Below are 20,499 nucleotides of genomic sequence, written 5' to 3'. Positions count from 1 at the left end.
GATTTGCACCTTAACTCCGCCCTGAACCTGATGCTCCCTCACACTGTAGTCAACACCTTTGCATTCTCCAATAATTCTTTTAGGTTTCTGCACTGATTTTAATGCAATTGCTTTCAACAGTCGGATACGCTGTCACATCATTCCCTAATCTGTGGTCTTTCCTGCCACTGCTAAATATCAGCACAATTCCCAAGAAAGCCTAGATGTCAGTGCAAAGGAAAGGAAAGCTGCTCTGGGGAGAAAAGTCTGACAACTGAGTATGGAGCATGGTTGAAGGAGACTTCCAGCAAGTGGCAGACTTTGGGGCTCTCAGATTTCAGCAGCGCCGTGTGCAACGCTAACATTCAGCACTACACCCCAGTCCATCTCTTGCAATCCATTCTATATCCTGAGGTGCCAGCACCCAGTGCAGCCAAACCAGTTCCACTATCCTCATATTGTACAACCCCATGACTAGGGGACTGTCCCCTTTGAGATAAATCCATGATCCATTTTTCCAATCAACTGTTGCATTTGCGAAATGCTGAAAAGTATGGGGGGACCCCAGATGTGAACAACAAATGAACTATGGGTGTGCATTTGGGTCACCCCACATTATACATCCCCTCCCCCAGATGACTGTCCTCTGCAAGATGACATCAGGACGTACGGCTCTGTGACTTTTCCCTGCAAAGACCAGCTGAGACCAAAGGGAGCCACTTCCCAAAGGCCCTGCTGTGCTCTTGCTATGAAACCATGGACTAGTAGGTTGGGACTTGGGGGGTTTCTGAAGTGGGTGCAAACAGGTGAGGAAGAAACTGGGAAGGACAGTGCAAAGTGTGTTGCGATTTAATTTATCAAAAAGTTTTAACTCCTCCTTTACCTAATGAGACCTGGTGTGGTGTAGTTGTTAAGAGTGTTCAGTTAGGACCTGGGAGAAACCAGGGTTCAAGTCCCAACTCAGTAATATAGCAATTGGGTCACCTTGAGCCTGTCACTACCTCCCAGGGCTGTTGTGAGGATAAAATGAGGAGAACCATGTATGCCACCTTGGAAACTCCTTAAGAGAAAGGTATGGTATAGATGCTATAATAATGTACATACTGTATACACAACAGCAGAGTGTACAGAATACAAAACAAGCAGTCCACACAATAATCCATCATACAATATTGGGGTGCTAGGGAAAGGGCACAACCACTGGGGTTCAAAGAAGCAAATCAGAAATGAAAAAGATTTAAGGTGGGGACAGGTGGAGAATGAATTGAGAGGGGTGTTTTGGGCAGGGGCGAGACTGTAATAGTACATTAGGGTTGTACCTAACTACGCAAAAAGCAAACCCTATTGTGTGTGGGGGGGAGGGCTATTAGAGAATGAGAAAAGGAACATGGGAGGGGGATAATAAGCAGGGTGTGGACAGCTGGGGAAAGAAATGGGGAGGGGGTGAAGGGGAAATATTAGGGCCTTATGCGACCCCAGGTAGAGGCCATAATTTTTTGGGGGGAGGGAATGTTCCTGCAGAGAGAAGAGAGGGAGTCTCTTTTCGGGGGGGGGTCGCCGCGGGGTGTGTCACTCACCGCCGTCCCGGAGGCGGTAGGAGGCGCAGGCGCCCAAGCTGCACCGCCTCACCCCGCCGCCGTCGCGGCGGACGGGGAGGGCGGCTGGACCCGGCCGAGGATCCCTGCCGAGGCGGAGGAGCAGCGGCGGCAGGAGACGACGAGCCATGGCCCAGGCGGCAGGAGAAGGCAGCGGCGGCGTTGTTTGGAAGCCAAGGGCTCCCTCAGTCCTCGGCCGGCCCAGCCGAGCCAGCCCCTTCCGGGGCCTCGCCCACCATCTCCGCCCGGCAAAGCGCCGCGGCCGCCAGCGGGCGAAAGTATCCTGGGAGGGACGGCAGAGTCGTTTCCCCGCTCGCCGCCTGCAGGCGCCATAAACGCTCCGCGCCGGAGTTGGCGGGCGAGAGAAACTTTCCCGGCTCGATCCGGGTGCAGGTTTCGGCGCAGGTGGCACTGGAGAAACCTAAGGGAGAGAGCGGGGCACCTCCATCCCCTCGAGGCCCATTTTATTAAGAGATTTGGCGAGGGAGATAACAAGGCGCTGCAACGTTTTTAATCTGTCTGATGATCGGATGGCTTGGAGCGCTTTCAGGGACCCGGTTGGGCTTACTCCTGAGTAGACACCAATAAGGATTGAGGTGTTAACGTGGGGGAGAGAGGGCGGCCACTTAGGCACGGCGTGGTGCGGGGGGGGGGGAGAGATTTGGATGAAATTATCACTTGCTAATGTCAGATGTGTATCAGATGCAAATTTCTAAATGATTACAATACTAGGAATTTAAAAGGCACGCGAAAGCTCTCACCCAAGGAGGGAAAGGGAGTTTCTCTGCGCCTGCTCAAGCCACTGACTGACTGTTCATAGGCAGCTGTTTTATAGGCCTATAAAACGCTGTACTAACTGCCCCTTCTACTATTTTATAGGCAACGTTATATAGGCTAACGTCCAAACACACAGTCTTTCATTTCTGGGCTATAGAAAAACTATATACTGCGAATGAAGTATACAGACAATTTGATCCTCCCTTTCTTCCCTGGAAATGAGATTAAGAAAAGAAGGTTAAGAAATTATACGTGTTTATATGTTTGTTTGTTCATGTATTGTTTTGTATTGTCCTTTAATATGTGTTGAAAAACCAATAAAAATCTATATAAAAAAAATAAAAAAAGAGATTAAGAACACAATTCTTAACAAGAGTTAAATGAAGATTCACAGTGCAGTCCTACTCAGAAGTTGAATCCCGCAGGACTTACTCCTAGATGGGTGTACAGCCTAAATATGGAAAGGTCCTCTAATAAGCAAGGACTCTCTCATTAGTGAGCTAACTGGTTACAGGTGCTCCGGTGACCAGGTGTGGGGGAACTTTGGCTCGCTGGATGTTACAGAACTACAACTCCCATCAGCCCCAGAAAACATGCTCAGTGGTCAGGGATGATGGGAGTTGTGGTTTGTCAACATCTAGAGGGCCAAAGGTTCCCCTTACCTTCAGAATACTATAAAATCCAGGCAGGCTTCATGTTAAGGATGCTGGGAATTGTAGCTCCATAAGGGACAACTACAGTTCCCAGGATTCTTTACAGAAAGTAATGTGCTTTAAATGTGGGGGTGAGATCTTTGTCTGGATTCCAGTATTTCTTGGTGGTGTTTAACTGTAAGTAAACTACTGGATTAAGAAAGTAGTGTGGTTATTTATAGTGATCAAATTTAGTACATGACTATTTAGAATGGTGGCTCTTTCTCTGGGGTAGACACTCCTCATCGGAAGGTATTTGTTATACTGTGATCCTAGGTATCTTTACTTAGAAGTAAATTATGCTGAGTTCAATGGGACTTACTGTCAGATAAGTGCACAGGGTTGTCATCTTAAGTTTATAAACTTATCCTATCAACTGGTGTGCAGTTACCTAAGAGTAAGCCCTAGTGCTTATTTCTAAAATAACACGTATGTAGGATTGGGTGGCCGTGTAACTTCAATTAAATTCCTGTTTAAAAAAATAATATGCAACACTTGTGTTTAGTTGGCTTATTGGTCAAACTTTTTAATTGTTTTCACCTTTTTTAGGTGGACTTTTAAAATTGTATGTTGAAATTATGGTGTAAACTTGAAACGTATGCTACTTATGAAATATTTGTACAGTGTCCTCCTCAAAAGACTTCTCCCTTAAAATACCGTACTTTTTGCTCTATAAGACTCACTTTTTCCCTCCTAAAAAGTAAGGGGAAATGTTTGTGCGTCTTATGGAGCGAATGCAGGCTGCGCAGCTATCCCAGAAGCCAGAACAGCAAGAGGAATCGCTGCTTTCACTGCACAGCGATCCCTCTTGCTGTTCTGGCTTCTGAGATTCAGAATATTTTTTTTCTTGTTTCCATCCTCCAAAAACTAGGTGCGTCTTATGGTCTGGTGCGCCTTATAGAGCGAAAAATACGGTATGTTGGGTGTTGATAGTTTGGAAGGAATTTGTGCTCTGTAAGTTTTGAAGGCATTTGTGTTCTGTAAGTTTTGCAACAAAGTGGATTTGGACTTTATAATGAGTAAGACCTCTTTGTTTTGCCCACAACCACCATTTTTGTTGCTCTTGAACTATTTTAAATCAGAAGTGAAACCCAACCTGCTGTTATTGCCCTCTAGGGAGAAGTAAGGATGGCAGCTGAAGGACCTCTTGAGGAGCTTATTGATGCAATTACTTGTTCCATCTGCCTGGGATATTTCAAAGATCCTGCGATGTTGGACTGTGGGCATAATTTCTGCAAAGCCTGCATTGTCCAGTCCTGGCCTGAATCTGAGGGAGCCTCTGCTTGCCCTGAGTGCAGAAGACTCTTTCAGCCAATGGACAGCAGGCCAAACTGGCAACTGGCAAAAGTGGTCCAGCTTGTCAAGCTGTGGGTGGAGAGATGCACAGAAAGGAGAAGAGAGGTGTGTAAAAGGCATCAGAAGCCCCTGAAGTTCTTTTGTAAGGATGATGAAGCCCCGCTTTGTATGATGTGTAAACGGACCAAGGCGCACAGCGGCCATAAGGTAGCCCTGTTGGAGGAGGTTGCCCGAGAGCTCAAGGTAAGCAAGGCAAACATTGTAATCTGCCTTATACGGAGGCTGTTTGGGGGAAAGGCCACAGCTTAGTGGAAGAGCATCTGCTCTGCAGGCAAAAGGTCTGAGGTTCAGTCTCCAGGTAGAACTCAGTCTGTATCCCTAGAGAGCTGCTGCCAGTCAGTGTAGACAGTACTGAGCTAGATGGACCAATGGCCTGACTCCTTATAAGGCAGTGTCCTGTGTCCATGTGGCTCAGAACTCTACACTGGCTGGCAGCAGCTCTCCAGGGTTTCAGATGGAGAACATTCCCAGCCCTACCTGCAGATACCAAGGACTTTCTGCATTCAAAACAGATGCTCCACCCCTGAGCTCTGACCTTCATTAGTGGGATTTGCTGCCACCCTATAAAGATGTGGAGGTGGCCTTGGGTTGTTTTAACTTGGGGGTGGGGGAGGGGGTTGGACGAACAAATCAAGTAAAGGGAAAATCTCCCTGATAAAGCAAAAAACATCATTATTTGTTGTTGTTGTTGTTGTTCAGGAGAAAACCAAAGCCCAGCTGAAGGCTATGGAGGAAGAGAGGAAGAACCTTGAGGGCTGCAAAATTACTCAAGAGCCGGGAAGATCAGAATGGCTGGTAAATGTTTTAATTTATATAGCTTGCACAACCTTGGCGCTCCTCTCTCCTGTTTTCCAGCCCCAGGCAGCAACTGCACTGCAATGCCCCACTTTCACTTGGGAAGAGATATTTCTTCCTCCCAAGACTTCCTTCCACTTGGTGCTCCCTGCTGTTCTGCTTCCCCTTTGCTGCTGAAGCAGATGGAAAACAGTTATGAAAACCCCACTGCTATGTGGTCTTAACTTTGTAAGTTAAACTTGTCCTGTTCGGTATTGATTGAAACAAATGACCCCACCCCAGAAAATCTGCGGTGAGAAAAGTTACAGGATTTTAGCAGAGAGCTGCAGGATATGCACTGATTGTAAACGAAGCTGTGTCAACTCTGAAACTTCTGCAGGCACAAACGGTATTCATAGTAATCACCCTGACACCCACAATCATGAATTCATGATATAAAAGCTTTAGGGAGGGGCCCTAAGCTAATTGCTGCCCTTCTCCTGATAAGAGGCTTGGAGGGAAAACAAGGGAGTAAGGTAATTTTCTGGCACTGATCAAGGAAGTGTCTGGGAAGAGGAAACCACACTGCAGGTCTCTGGAGACTAGGTGATGCACATACCCCACCAAGCATAGTCCATCTGGCCACTCCTACTAGTGAATGCAGACAGAAATGAAGCAGCCCGTGGACATTGCAAAATGAAAGGGAAGCACTGGTGTGCTGCGAGGACCCCTGAGTTGCTGGATCTTCCATTTGCACAGGGAGATGGCACTATCAATAGATCTTGTCCTGTCCAGCTCTGGGATTATGTCTCTTTTACTGGAGCTGTGGGAGTTAAATATATACAGTGGTACCTTGGTTCTCAGACTTAATCCGTCCCGGAAGTCTGTTCCAAAACCAAAGCGTTCCAAAACCAAGGCCCGCTTTCCCATAGAAAGTAATGCAAAACAGATTAATCCGTTTCAGACTTTTAAAAACAACCCCTAAAACAGCAATTTAACATGAATTTTACTATCTAATGAGATCATTGATCCATAAAATGAAAGCAATAATCAATGTACTGTACAGTACTATAAAATAAATAAGACAGTATTGTAGATTATAATTATTATTTTTCTTATGTTATGGGAAAAAAACTGCTCCTTTTCCCTTCTGGGGTACCCAAGAGCCCATATATGTAGGTTCCTTATGTAGGTTTTCTATTGGTAGGAGAAAAATAACAGAGAATATTGAGAAGCAAAGCAGCTAGTAAGCCTGATCTTTATTAAACTGATGCAACAGGGTGCTCTCCCACCCACCCCCGCAGGAGGGAGGAAGAACCCAGAACAAAGGTGTGCAAGCCCTTATATAGACTTTTGAAACTGCCACCCTGTAGCTCAAGACCACCCCCCAATACATCATACATACATCACAGAAGGGGCAGTCTACAGCAGAATCCTGTCTGGCAGGAAACCTGTTAATGGGTTTACCTGGAGAGCCTGGCCATTCTTTTGTGATTTTTGTTTGTTTGTTTAGTCGTGTCCGACTCTTCGTGACCCCATGGACCAGAGCACGCCAGGCACTTCTGTCTTCCACTGCCTCCCGCAGTTTGGTCGGACTCATGTTTGTAGCTTCGAGAACACTGTCCAACCATCTCATCCTCTGTCGTCCCCTTCTTCTTGTGCCCTCCATCTTTCCCAACATCAGGGTCTTTTCCAGGGAGTCTTCTCTTCTCATGAGGTGGCCAAAGTATTGGAGCCTCAGCTTCCAGTGAGCACTCAGGGCTGATTTCCTTAAGAATGGATGCGTTTGATCTTCTTGCAGTCCATGCAAGAGTCTCCTCCAGCACCATAATTCAAAAGCATCAATTCTTCGGCGATCAGCCTTCTTGATGGTCCAGCTCTCACTTCCATACATCACTACTGGGAAAACCATGGCTTTAACTATACGGATAGTTTTGTGATGATAAATACTTAATTCCTCAGTCCAGGTCACAGGCTCACCTTGTTGATATCAAGCCATATCTTCAGAGGAATTTGGCCACCCTCCAGGTGCCCGGCTTGAATCCTTGTGACCTCCTGTCTGCGACTCCCGGCAGGATCAAGGGAGGTCTCCAATCGGCGATTCTTCTTCTTACGTGAAAGAAGAACACACCATTCCTCCCCCTCCTCTCCCAGGGAGGGGAAAGAGACAGACAGAAATATATTTACATGCCTTTATTTCTGTCTTTCCTCAGTGCAGAGAACAACATGTCTGCACCCTCTGATACCCAGCTGCAGAGAGAGAATAACTCCACCCATGTACTTCCAGTACAGGGTCATGTGACACTCTGAGCTAACATCCGGTGCTCAGAGCACATAATAGACTGTCCCTGCTTCCCACGGTACAGTCCCAAAACATCAACATCCTGTTTGGCTTTCCAGCCATCTGGAGCACTCAGCAGCATTGCTCCTTTTTCGTAACAACCTCCCCCAAAAGAATCAATGCGTGTTGCGGCATGCATAGCGTGATCCAGAGAAGAAAACAAACAGTTGTTATACACATAACACTCCCCTGTTGTTTCAGTTCCACCCTTGGAACTACCCGCCACTGGTTTCCCCAGTGTACCTCTCTGGTTGTCTGGCTTCCAAGGAATGAGTGCATCTGCATTACCTTGGCTAGCAACTCTCTGTTGTGTCTTTGTCTCTGACTTAGACACAGCTCCAACCTGTCCTCGGTTGTTTACAACAGCAACACATGCAACAGCTAAATTAGCATACTCTTCTGAGTACCTTCTGGGTGGTTCACCCTTTGTGACTCTCTCAGACCTGCGTATGAGGTGCTGATCCTCTCTGCTCACTGGTTCAGTCTCAGGACTCTTAGCAGAACCAGTTCCAACAGTAAACAGTGGTTCCTCCTTCACCTGTGAAGGTCTATCCGTTGTGTGAGATTTCCTCTCAATGACTGTGACAACTGAGCTCTCTGAGCTATCACTGTCGCTCTCAGTTCCACTGTACTCTGTGAAATCATCATCATCATCTGAATCGTCCTCTGTGGGAAATGTGTGTACTATCACTCTCTCCTTTTCAGGAGCACTCTCTAGAAATTTTGTGAGAATCACCTGACCAGATTCAGACAAAATTACTCTGTAGAGACCCTTTTCATACCCCACAAAAATGCCTCTGGCATTCTTTACTCCACCTGGAGCTTCTGTCCTCACATGAGACCCAAAAACCCTGAAATGGGCAACAGAAGGTTTTCTCTGGAACAGTTTCTCAAAAGGAGAACTTCCCAACTCTTTCGAAACCTTTCTCACCCACGCATGACAAAACGACATGAGTGATTCCGCCCAAAACTCATGTGGCAGATGTGAACTAAGCAATTGCGCATTCATCCCCTTTTGCAATTCTCTGTTCACTTTTACACAGACACCCCTGTTCCACGCTTCCGCTGAAACAGCAATCTTGTGTCTGATCCCCTTCTTCTGCAGGAACCTCTGGAAATCCTGTAAAAGAAAAATCTGCTTCTCATCTGTGAATAGACAACCAATGTTAGCATCATGCATATCTTTAACCTTGTCACAAAACTCCTGAAACCTTTCCAAGGCTTCCTGTGGCCTCTTTAACACATAAATCCAGACAAAGTTAGAGAAATGATCCACACACACAAGATAAAATCTTGCATTGCCTCTAGATGGTTCTAGAGGACCAATCACATCAGCATACACCCGCTGAAACACTCTGTCGACCCTGGCCACCTTCTTGGCGCTTGTTTTGGTCACACCTGCAAGAGAAATCATGTTAGACTCAGAATTACATTCCATGTAATCACTTTGGTCAAAGTCCAACAAATACAGTCCACCTTTCTGTCTGGCAGAAAGATATAACTCTCCATCTTTGAAGATCTCGCAGCTCTTATCATCATAGGACAGTTTCAGTCCTTTCTTTGCAATCTGCGAAACACTCAGCAGATTGAACTTCAATTCAGGAACCAAGTAAACATTGTGTATTGTCAAGTTCAGACTCTTAAGATACACAGATCCAACCCCAGTCGCCTCCAGCTTCTGACCGTTGGCTTGTTCCACAGCGAAGCTTTGCTTCTTAAACGTCGAAAAGAGTCCTCTGTGTGGGGACATATGAACCGTCGCTGCAGTGTCGATAATAAACGCGTTCCCAACATCTGGCGTGGTTCCTTTCGCCATCAAAGCCCTTGCAGGTTCCACCATAGGCTTGGTATGACCTTTGCCTGACGCCTCAGGCTTTGCTGAGCGGCCCTTCGCTCCTTTCGGCTGGCGTGGCTTCTTGCAGTTCCGCTGAAGATGCCCAGCCTGTCCACAATTGTAGCACTGTACAACGTTCAAAGCTACAGCATCCTTTCCAGTAGCCTCATCGGTGGGGGAATTAGAACTCCGTTCCTCCCTCCCCCTGTCCTTTACTTCCAGTGCAGCATGCCGGCTGTGTTCATCCTGAACCACGGCACTCAGGGGCACTCCCCCCTTCTTGGCATCCATGCTGAACTCAAGTCTCAGCTCTCCACTCTCGAGCTAGTAAAATCCCAAAAGCTCCTTTTGAGCTGTCTTTCTGCCTCTCTCAGGCAGGCAATCTCCATGCTATCTCAAAGTCAAAACAACTTTCGCTTTCCCGGCTCTGACTGAGCCAGCCCCAGGTGTCAGTAGTTTTCCACTGCCCTGACTGTCGTTGCTTAGCAACCTTTCTCGGGACGGGAATCCTTATCTACCACAGGAATTCCTGGTATGCAAGCCTTTCTTTCAGAGCTTGTTTTGCCAAACGCAGCTCTCGTGAACCAGAGAATCAATCAATCTGCATTCACACTTTTAGCCCGATATTCAGCATACCTTTTTTGGGGCTCCGTTGCTTGGAAAACACCCCCTCTTGGGGCCAGCCGTCTGTTCAGCTTCTGGCTGCAATTGCAGACGTTATCTTCTTTCCTTGGTGCAGAGGATGGCACACGATCCATCAACCTCTCACCTCTCATGCTGATTCCCATGGATCAGATAACCAGCAGCGCATGCTACCATATGTTGATATCAAGCCATATCTTCAGAGGAATTTGGCCACCCTCCAGGTGCCCGGCTTGAATCCTTGTGACCTCCTGTCTGCGACTCCCGGCAGGATCAAGGGAGGTCTCCAATCGGCGATTCTTCTTCTTACGTGAAAGAAGAACACACCATTCCTCCCCCTCCTCTCCCAGGGAGGGGAAAGAGACAGACAGAAATATATTTACATGCCTTTATTTCTGTCTTTCCTCAGTGCAGAGAACAACATGTCTGCACCCTCTGATACCCAGCTGCAGAGAGAGAATAACTCCACCCATGTACTTCCAGTACAGGGTCATGTGACACTCTGAGCTAACATCCGGTGCTCAGAGCACATAATAGACTGTCCCTGCTTCCCACGGTACAGTCCCAAAACATCAACATCCTGTTTGGCTTTCCAGCCATCTGGAGCACTCAGCAGCATTGCTCCTTTTTCGTAACAGTTCATACACAGATATGCCCTTAAGACAGGATTTGTGAGCAAAGAGACAAGGGGGAGGCTTTCCCATTTCCTTCCTCCTTGCAGATAAACATTTGAGGTCAATTTGGGGGAGTCAAAATGGTTTTGGGATTGCTCTCCTGTACTATTTCAGACACATAGTTTATATACTTATGTATGTGTCTGCCTTGTCAATTTATGAACATATAGGAATTCTATATATTCTCACATATATAAATCATAACATTTACCTGCACTGATGATAGTCATTGTTTGGATGGGGGGGGGGTGCTTTTATCCATTTCCACAGTCAATCAATCAGTAGGTTCCACACAGTCACAAAAACAAATTAACCGAAAAAGCCTCAAAAACAAAAACGCAAAATAAATAGCAAAAACAAAAGCATCAAACTTAATCCATTCTGGAAGTCCGTTTGACTTCCGAAATGTTTGAAAACCAAGGTGCATGCAGCTTCTGATTGTTTCAGGTGGCCCGGAAACAATAGCTGACAGCCTCAACGGACGTTCGGCTTCCAAAAAACGTTCAAAAAACGGAACAATTAAATCTGGGTTTTTGGCGTTTGGGAACCAAGGCATTTGAGTAGCAAGGCGTTTGAGAACCAAGGTACCACTGTTTATGTTAATAACTAGCCACTGCATTCTCTTTGTCCTTGACTTGCCTCTACTAACTTGAAGGGAGTATTTTCTGCTCTCTGCGAGGCTTCCTGACCAAATCCATGTGAAGTTTGAAGAGAGAATGTTTTGTGAATCTGCATCCCCTGATCTCGCCCATCCTTCTCCTTTTCTTTCTCTGCCCTGCAGAAAATGTGACTGGACCCAGGCATAGCACCCAATCCCCTGTCAATCTGTCTGAGGACCCTAAGGGTGTGAGACGCAAGGCGTAAAAGATTTGGAACCTGCCTGTCCACCTTCTGATGTTGCACAAAACACAAAGGAATCCAACTCCCACGAGCATCACTCTGAAGATAGAGGGACCACCAGGTTGTGAGTCCTCGGAAACATTAGCCCCATCCCATAATTCAATGTGCATGTTCAGTCATGGGTGGGGAGATGGCAGGCTCCACCTCCCCACCTGTAAACTTGCATTTGAACTCCCATGTAAAATTCCAATGTAGACGGATCTGTTAAGGAATTCAAATGCACATACTGAGTTACTAACCCTATGCTTCTGTTGAGGAAGCCTTAATACTTATGTTTACCTAGTTGATTCTAGGTTCTTAAATTCCTTCTAAACTAACACTTTTGCCCAGGGAGAAGACTGTTTTTTTCTGGACTTTTAGAGGATTTTTTATACCTTTAATTTTAGCCTTGCTTTGTGAGGTTTGGATTGATCCCTAAAATAAACTGTTGGGAATGATTCTTTAACATACCTCAGGCAGGGAGTAAATATACACCTTAGTGACCAGAGTCCTTTACTTACAATGGTCCCTTGAGCGAACTGATAAGTGTTATAATGCCATCTCATCCATCTTGCATTTTTATGTGCTCATCAGATATTCTGATCAAGTGGCATCTCTTTGCTAAGGTTTGTTCTTAAATATTTTTGGGGTGGGGGTTGGTTACATATGAGCACTGAAAAAATAAAAATAAAGCTTTTAACAAACTAAGCAGAAATGTATCAAATTGCTGCGTATCAAAGAAAATTCTTCCATGATCACTCTGATGGCTCTTGCAAGAAGATTTATCTCCAGCACTCAGTCGTCTAGAGGTGCTTGAGAGCCAGATGATGTTTGAGGGAGTTTTTTCCTCCAGGGGCATAGACCTGATTGCAAGCAGAAGGAGAGGCCCACTTCAGGTGGGAGGAGGGAGAAACACTTGGGCAAAACTCTGTGGATTAAACAAGCAAGGAGGCCAGGGTCTTAGCGTGGGAATGTTCAGGGAGGCAGGAGAGGATATATTGTTTAATGATATCCTTCCTAACTTGTGTTAGCAAGTTCTGTATCTTAGCAGAGTAACATTCCCCTTTAAACGCACAGCGGTTTGCTTGTTGCAGGCTCGTCTGAGCCTCTCAATACCTCAGGTTACATACGCTTCAGGTTACAGACTCTGCTAACCCAGAAATAGTACCTTGGGTTAAGAACTTTGCTTCAGGGTGAGAACAGAAATCGTGCTCTGGTGGCGCGGCGGCAGCAGGAGGCCCCATTAACTAAAGTGGTGCTTCAGGTTAAGAACAGTTTCAGGTTAAGAACGGACCTTCGGAACGAATTAAGTACTTAACCTGAGGTACCACTGTATAAGATTCCTGGTAAGGTCCCTTATTGTCCCTTTTAAAAAGAATAGAAACAACAATCTTATGAAAGTCAACATAAAAGTAGTTTACTCACAATCTTTCAGTTCACAGTTAGATCCCTGAAGGCAGACTTAGGTTGCAAAAGTACAGAACTACATGAACTATCCCATAAAGGAGTTAGTCCCAAGTGACTGCGACTGAGCTGTCACTTCTCCTAACACATAGGAAAACAAAATGGAGAAGAAGACAGCAAGAGAAGAATGTGTGCTCTTTCTTGCCCAGATTAGGCCCCTCTCTCACACACATAGGCCTCTAGTTGCATGCAGAGGAAGTTTGTCACAGCTCAGGAGGAAACAGGAAATTTTATCCTGACTGCATACAAAGCACCCCCTTGCATGTTCATTCTAGGAATGTTGTACTTGACTGCTATGTGTTTCACATCCCACACTTGGATGCAGCAGCAGGGGATTTCTGTTGCCTTTGCGCTGCACTTGTGGGCTTCTAGTAGTAGAGCACTTTTTGCATGCAGAATGTCTCCCAGGTACAATTGCCAATGGGCCTCTCCAGGACTGGAAGAGACACCTTGGAAGAGACTCCCAGGGCCCTCAAATATTTTAGTAGGGGGTCTGAAGGGACTTCGGACTCTAGGAGTTGGCTCCTATGGAGCGAATATTCATTCAGAGCTTTTAAAACGTGTTGGAACAGTTTCTTAGGATGGAAAGAACATCAAAGGGGAGGGATTACATTGAAAGAAAAGCATGTAAGGTTAAAAAAGAGGAACCCGTTTGTTTTATTGCTGGAAAGATATGTTGCTTTAAAAGTTTGCCTAAGGATAAAAGTAAGGGAAAGGGCAGGATTGCACCATTAACTGATAAGAGCAGTTGTGTTCTGTCTACCTACACAAATAGCTGAGGACAGATGACCACTCCTGGGATTCCCTTATCATGTGGATAGACAGGAAACTGGTTTTTGCCCACACTGCTGAAATTAACAAGTTGTAGCAGTAGAGTGGCTCAAAACTACACACCTAGTAAAATTATCCATTTCATAGTGAGTGTGTGAAACAGTAACAAAAAGTCATGAGTAACAAACTTTCCTCTTCATGTAGCAAGCGATGAATGTGCTGCTTTTCCTGGCTGCTTGCCGTCTGACAGATTTCTGTGTTATCTGGCAGGTTGCTTACTGACAGCACAAGCGGAAGAAGGTGGTCCAAAGAAAGTAAACAGAAATAATTATTTTCTAAAAGCAGCAGGAGGTGTATCTGTTCCCCCAAAAAGCCAGAGGAGCAAATAGGTGGGATAAATGGGTTAAATAATAACAATGAACATAGCAAATACAGACAGTGGGTATGTTGTAATATTTGTCTGGCCCGAAGTCCCCAAAAGTAGAAATAGCACTTATTAACAGTGAAGGGCAGACAGAATAATACAGTTTTTTTTTTAAAAAGAGTGGCTATGTTTATGAGAGACTGCTCAGTATGGTGATTAGGACAATTAATGCTCTTTCTCAGGGTCATCCCCCCCATCTTAAACTTCAGTAGGTAAGAAACAACCTGGAGGGAACAGGGATTTCAGTTTGTAGTGTGCTTGTACTATTGTAAGTTTCCATAAGGGGCTGTGTTTTGTCAGTGTCAACATTCAAGCATGACACACAATTATCTTGACTCGGTGAAGTTGTGTTTTAAGCTCTCTGTACTTTTCCATGTCAATGTGAATTCATATTTGCCTAATATTGTGACTAGAAAATATCTGAAAGGGCATTCAATTAAATCTTCCACTGGAGTAAGAACTCTGATCCAAACTGCAATATTTGGCGGAGGTGAAGGGGGGCGGGAAGGCATCTGCTTTTTTAAATAAAATACTTTTTTTTTTAAAAAGCTTTTGTAGCAAAACAAACAAACCCCTGAATAGGATGTGGGCAGGGAAATGGAAACTGTTCCTTTCTAACAAAGAGGCTTTTCGTTACAGGCTGAGCTAGTATAATTGCCATGGTGATACATTTCCAAACATAAAACAAATTTATATGGCTGAATATGTTGCTTCTTTGTTGTTTAGTCTCCTTCATATGCATGTCCAAACCACTATAGGTGGTTTTGTATCCCCAACATCTCCTCCCAGTGCCATAAATATTTCAAATCATCCCTATTCCCTACCCATCCAATCTGCCTCTTTAAAAACAAAACCCAAAAAACCTGTCTGTCTTGTAGATAGTTTCTGCACTAGGTTGCCACTTCAGCAGTGATCTTTAAATGGGTTGGAGAAACTGCTGTGCAGTCCCGCCCCACCCCTTTGTTTAGACAGGATCAAGGGGTCTGCAATGGATTTTGACAAGGGAAAACCCACCTGTCCATCATGTGGAAGCAGTGACATCATGTGATTGACAAGTGGATTGCCCCACCCACCTGTAAAAGTTGGTCTACAAGTTAGTTCCCCAAAAAGGTTCTCCATTCCTGATTTGTATAATATACGTGAAAAGCAAGAGTAACACTTCATGCATCTGTTGAAGTGGGATCCAGTTCAGAAAGTGTCTGCTACAGGGACTTAGTGGGGCAAAGATACTATAGTCCACCCACCCCAAATTATGTTGTTCAATATGTAAACTCCTTGCGGGCAAGGACCTTTCTCTTTTTGCCTGTGAAGGCCAGGAAGGCGCTAGGTGCGCTGTACAAAGAATAATAAGCACATTTTCTCGCTGAGACACATCTTGCCATAATCGGCATAATCTGTTTGCCTGGCAGAGTTCTGTTTGGGAGGATGTCACTCTTTCGAACCAGGAAATTGGCAACTTCACTTGACTAAGGCTTTAATCCCTTTCGGGCCTCAACAAATAATAAATACAGACGGTATTTTCACCCCTCCCCTTGCAAAAAAATAAAATTCCTATCTGAAGGTGCACTGGACTGTGTCTGAAACTTGTTATGCAGCATTGCCTGTGAAATATGAAAGAGGAGAGAGGACATAAACATATGAATTCAGAAGCAGCATGTAGGATGACTCAGCGCTGTTGCCATTCCTGACCCCACTCAGCATAGATAGGAGTGGTATTAAGGAAAAGGGCAGTTTCTACAGGGCCTTTTTACATCCACACACAGCTGATATCCGAGTGATGTAATGATGTGATACAGGAGATCTGAACAACCCATTTGCAATACAAGTCACTCTCTACCCCCATCTGCAAGCACCAAGTTTGCCTTTTCCCTCTTCCGCATCCTTGCCAAATCCCTTTCTTTTTGTCTCATGTCTTTTAGATTAAACAAAAAAAATTTTTTTTTCTTTCCAGTAGCACCTTAAGCCTGAGGGCAGGGACTGTCTTATCACTGACATCTGGAAACCACTCTGGAGGCCCTTTTTTGGCTGAAAAGCAGGTGCATTTTTTAAAAAATGCTTTAAAGTTCCTATTAACATTGTGTGACCTCCAGACAGTGGAACTGAGAAGGGATTGACATACTTCTGGCAACCATGACAACATCCAGCACATCAACAGTGCTTGTATTCCCATTATCTCAGTGCCTCTTTTATTAGGTCCAACAGACCCAGGTGTGGCTAAGGACAGCCTTTGGCAGGCTGGTGTCCTCTCCATAGACTATGTACTACAGCTCCCATCAGTCTCGGCATCATATGGCTGCGATGGCTGGGGTTGATGGGAGTTCTAGTCCAAAACATCTGGAGGGCTCTGTGTTGGGGAAGGCTGACTTAGGATAACAAACAACAGAGATGGGTGGGGTTGGCCGTGCAGTATAATCACATTGTCTGCCTGGAGGCACCTGACTGTCACTTGGTTGCCTGAAGACAGGGAGGGCAAAGTTGTTTTCTCCTGCCCAAAATGTGCTTGAAATAGAAGTGCCAGGTGGGGAGGATGCAGGAACAGCAAGTTGTTCCGAAGGTGGGGGTGATATATTGCGGATCTGGCTGAGCTGGTTGTTAGGCTGAAGTATTGGGAGAAACTGGATAACAATCCAAACCATCTAGAGAGCACCAGGTTGGAAAAGACAACGAAAGGTGGATCAAGTCAAACTTCTTGGATTAGTGTAAATGTGGCCTGCATTGGACATGCTGGTCTTTGGAAAGTGCTCAGAGAAAATCTAGGCCATGTGGGTGCAGGGAATTACCTGCCTTAGATGCTATGGGAAAGGGAATACAGGGCTGGATGGATCTGAGAGTGCAAATTTCAGGCATCAGGTTCAAATGGATTTATTTCAGGAGGCCTTTGCACCATGGATGCTGCTCTACTTTTTTTACTCTTATGTTTGGAACATACAATGAGTCAGACCACCAGTGGTGGCTTTAGGATCTGTGGTGCCCTGTGTGCAGTCCACATGGGGGGCCCTATTACCGGTAAAGTTAAAGGTAAAGGGACCCCTGACCATTAGGTCCAGTCATGGACGACTCTGGGGTTGCGATGCTCATCTCGCTTTATTGGCCGAGGGGGCTGGCATACAGCTTCCGGGTCATGTGGCCACCATGACTAAGCCGCTTCTGGCGAACCAGAGCAGTGCATGGAAATGCTGTTTACCTTCCCGCCGGAGCGGTACCTATTTATCTACTTGCACTTTGACGTGCTTTCAAACTGCTAGGTTGGCAGGAGATGGGACTGAGCAACGGGAGCTCACCCTGTTGCGGGGATTTGACCCTCCGACCTTCTGATCAGCAAGTCCTATGCTCTGTGGTTTAACCCACAGCGCCACCCGCGTCCCATTACCGGTAGTTCACACAAATAAATTTGACTCTGTCAAGTGTATTCATAACAGAAACAAAATACCCACTTGGCAACCCCCACCCTGATGGACCAGCCTCCTCAGTTTCTCACCTATAAAATGGGAGTGGAATAGTGAGCTACAGGGCCTTGTGTAAGTGATCAAGATAAAGGTTGTCATGGGCTTGGCTCAATGAGCCTACGCACCTAAGACCACTCATTTGGGAATAAATTTAATTGAAATCACTGAAATATAGTTCTGAGTAAGCATGCAAAGGCTGCAAAAATGAGAAGACGTGTTGCTTTTAATCATCATCATAGCTAGCTATATACTGTATATATCACATAATAACCTGCGCTTCTTGAATAAAACTCTGGCGCTGAGAGCAGGGCATGGAAAGTGAGGTTTTTTAGGCTGTTTGCATTGGTTTCAGAAAACATTTTGAAAGGCCAGAAAGGGGAAACTCCCTGTTACAGACACACTTCTGAGTCATACCATGTACTAAGATGGGAATAAATGACTCAAAATTTCCTGTGGATTTGCTTTAGCATTAAAGAGATCTGGCAATAATTGTGCCTCAGTGGGGGGAGGCTGGAATGATGGAGAATAGCACAGAAATTATGAAATGCTGTGCCTTTTATGGTTAGAAATTGTATATTTTGCTCCTTAAGTTGCAGGAGTCCTTAAAAACCTTGATCTTGTTTTCTATTCAAAAGTAGTAGTTTTTGCAGATTAATCTTTTCTAGGAAACATTCCAAACCCCACAGTCGGCAGTACCTTTGTTAGGACCAACAAAAATGCCTCAACCTTATTTTCATTATTTTGCCCCCAAACTGAAAAATGTCCTTACTGATTTGTATCCAAAAGCTTATAAGTTCATTTACTATTTTGTGAAGGTGCTGCCTGACTGGATTTTGGATTATTATTATTTTTGTGGATCATACACACAGCTTATTTTGGCTTTTGTGCTGCCAAGAAATGTGTTTTTCTTAATGTGAATCATTAGTGCAATTAGTTCCACTTTATCAATTGACATTGTTCTGAATGAGTTTAGTTCTGCTTTGTTCTGTGTTTTCAGTTTTTCCTGAAACACAAACCTGTCAATTTAAACTATTTTTTAATAAAATCTTGCATACATTGGTCAGAAAACACCCCAAAGTTTGTTGGCTTGGTTCCTTAAGTGAACAATGCACCAGCAAATTTTATACAAACTTGAATGAATCACTCTTAATATCCTCCACAGTAGCATGGGATAGAGTTCCAAGTTCAAGGATATTACTAAAGGATTTACAATAATGTATATATCTGAATATCATTCCATGTCATTGGCTTCTTCAAATGCTAGACAGGCAATGAATGGCAAAGGGTTTTTGCTCTCCACTTTCTTGGGCACATTTGGAAATCTAGGAAACAGTTGTGGGTATCACAAAATACCCATTACATTAAAATAAATAAGTAAAGGTGACCTTGGTGGGCACCAAGCATGTTGTCTGAAGATTCCACATTGGGGATTTTAGCAAGGAACACTACAGAAACATTAAGCTTAACTTTTCCTGCCACTTGTCAGAAAAGATGAATCAATGTAGAGGAACACAAGGATGGACATTTAGAAAAAGTGTGACATTGCCCAAGTATCAACAATAATGTGGTATTACACCATCTCTCATTCTCTAGAACAAACACACCAATTACTTCGCACACCTAATCCTTCTTCAAAAAGCAGTCATTTATTATGGAGCAAAATTCTTCACAAGTAATTAGCTCCCTCATTCTCATAATAAATCTTATGAGGTGGGTTGTGCACACCCCCATTTTAAAGATGGAAAGCTGAGTCTGGGGGGAAATTATTCACCTGCGGTCAGGTTTCATCCGAACCAGTACAAAATCCAGTTAAGAAAGCTGCAGAACACGTGGGCTAATCATAAAGATGGAAATTACTCTGAGCATGCACAGAATGCATTTTTGCTCCACCGATCAACCACAGCCTGCACTTGCACCTTTAGAATTGCGGGACAGGTTTTTCTGTGTATTTTCCAGGCAGCTTCATCCCCAGCACCCATTTTTAGAAGTATAGCCCTGCAGAGAGCTTCTGCTCCAGAGGCAGCTTCAACCCAGCTCTTGTTAAAATGCAAACAGTTCTCTATTTGCAACACGACACTAGCATTTTCCTCCTCTCTTATATTTTGTAGAAGCTCAGTATTTATGGCATTGGCATTCAGGCTGACTGGCAAGAATGAAAACTTTTTCCTATTCAGTTTGGCTCCTATTAGATAGCTAATGACTTACATTCAATTTAATATCGTATAACCATTACAGCTGCTGCTTTCAGCAAACTCACAATTTGTAGAATAATTACTAACTCAAATGTACCCGCAAACTCATAAAGGGTGACATTTTATTCCTATGCAGCTGGCAAGGAGGAAAGTCCACTGAACATTGGCAGTGAATCTTCAATTTCTCCTTTATTCCCCCCTCTTACAAAATGATATTTCTTTCCCCCCATTTCAATCACAGTATAAAATTCCCTCTGGGTTCTTTCTCATCTGAAATAATGACCACCATTTTTCTTAACTTTCATAAATGGCTTTCACCCTCACAGTTTCTGCTATGTGTTGCCTCATCCTCACACAGGTGCCGGCGATGCACTTCCAACAAGAAGGATAACAAATATAGATACTTACATGAAGCGTATCTGTTTTTATAAGTACAAGTGGCCAAGCTGCATGCCCTGGCTGGTATCAGATGCTGATGCTGCCCCCAGAGAGTTGTCAGCTGCTTGCTGAAATGTGTCATGTTCGTTACCTTCAGCTTGGTCAGAAAGACCATTTTGGACCAGCACCAAGGCCTCCTGCAGGATCTATATAGCCAGAGGAACGAGTGCTCTCCCAACGCAAAGCTGGAATAATATGCTATGAGTGATTGGACTTAAATA

The 20,499-nt window shown here is 44.7% G+C and overlaps 1 protein-coding gene and 1 long non-coding RNA gene across 5 annotated transcripts in view; one reads left to right on the top strand and one right to left on the bottom strand.

Annotated features, from left to right (window-relative positions):
* CA5A (carbonic anhydrase 5A) overlaps window positions 1–20,499 on the bottom strand; it is a 35,549-nt gene extending 15,050 nt beyond the window's left edge. The window contains exon 1 of one of the 2 annotated variants that reach the window (XM_083626363.1): window positions 20,249–20,499. In XM_083626363.1, the coding sequence (XP_083482489.1) occupies window positions 20,249–20,393 (145 nt within the window). In that variant the 5' untranslated portion in view covers window positions 20,394–20,499. Of the gene's footprint in view, window positions 1–1,556; window positions 1,855–20,248 lie in introns of those variants that run through there. The other variant, XM_083626362.1, reaches the window with a different exon arrangement.
* Window positions 2,703–12,959, top strand: LOC310768380. Of its 3 annotated transcripts, none has more exons than XR_014551289.1 (4): window positions 2,703–3,181; window positions 4,160–4,582; window positions 5,099–5,194; window positions 11,446–12,957. It is a non-coding gene; the product is annotated as an uncharacterized lncRNA (long non-coding RNA). The 3 variants fall into 3 exon arrangements; XR_014551290.1 differs by having other exon boundaries at window positions 2,720–2,793; window positions 4,164–4,582; XR_014551288.1 differs by lacking the exon at window positions 2,703–3,181 and having other exon boundaries at window positions 3,965–4,582; window positions 11,446–12,959.

This window comes from Podarcis filfolensis (genome assembly GCF_964270895.1).
Source record: "Podarcis filfolensis genome assembly, chromosome: 8".
Classification (NCBI taxonomy): domain Eukaryota; kingdom Metazoa; phylum Chordata; class Lepidosauria; order Squamata; family Lacertidae; genus Podarcis; species Podarcis filfolensis.
This window is presented reverse-complemented; position numbering and strand designations above follow the sequence as displayed.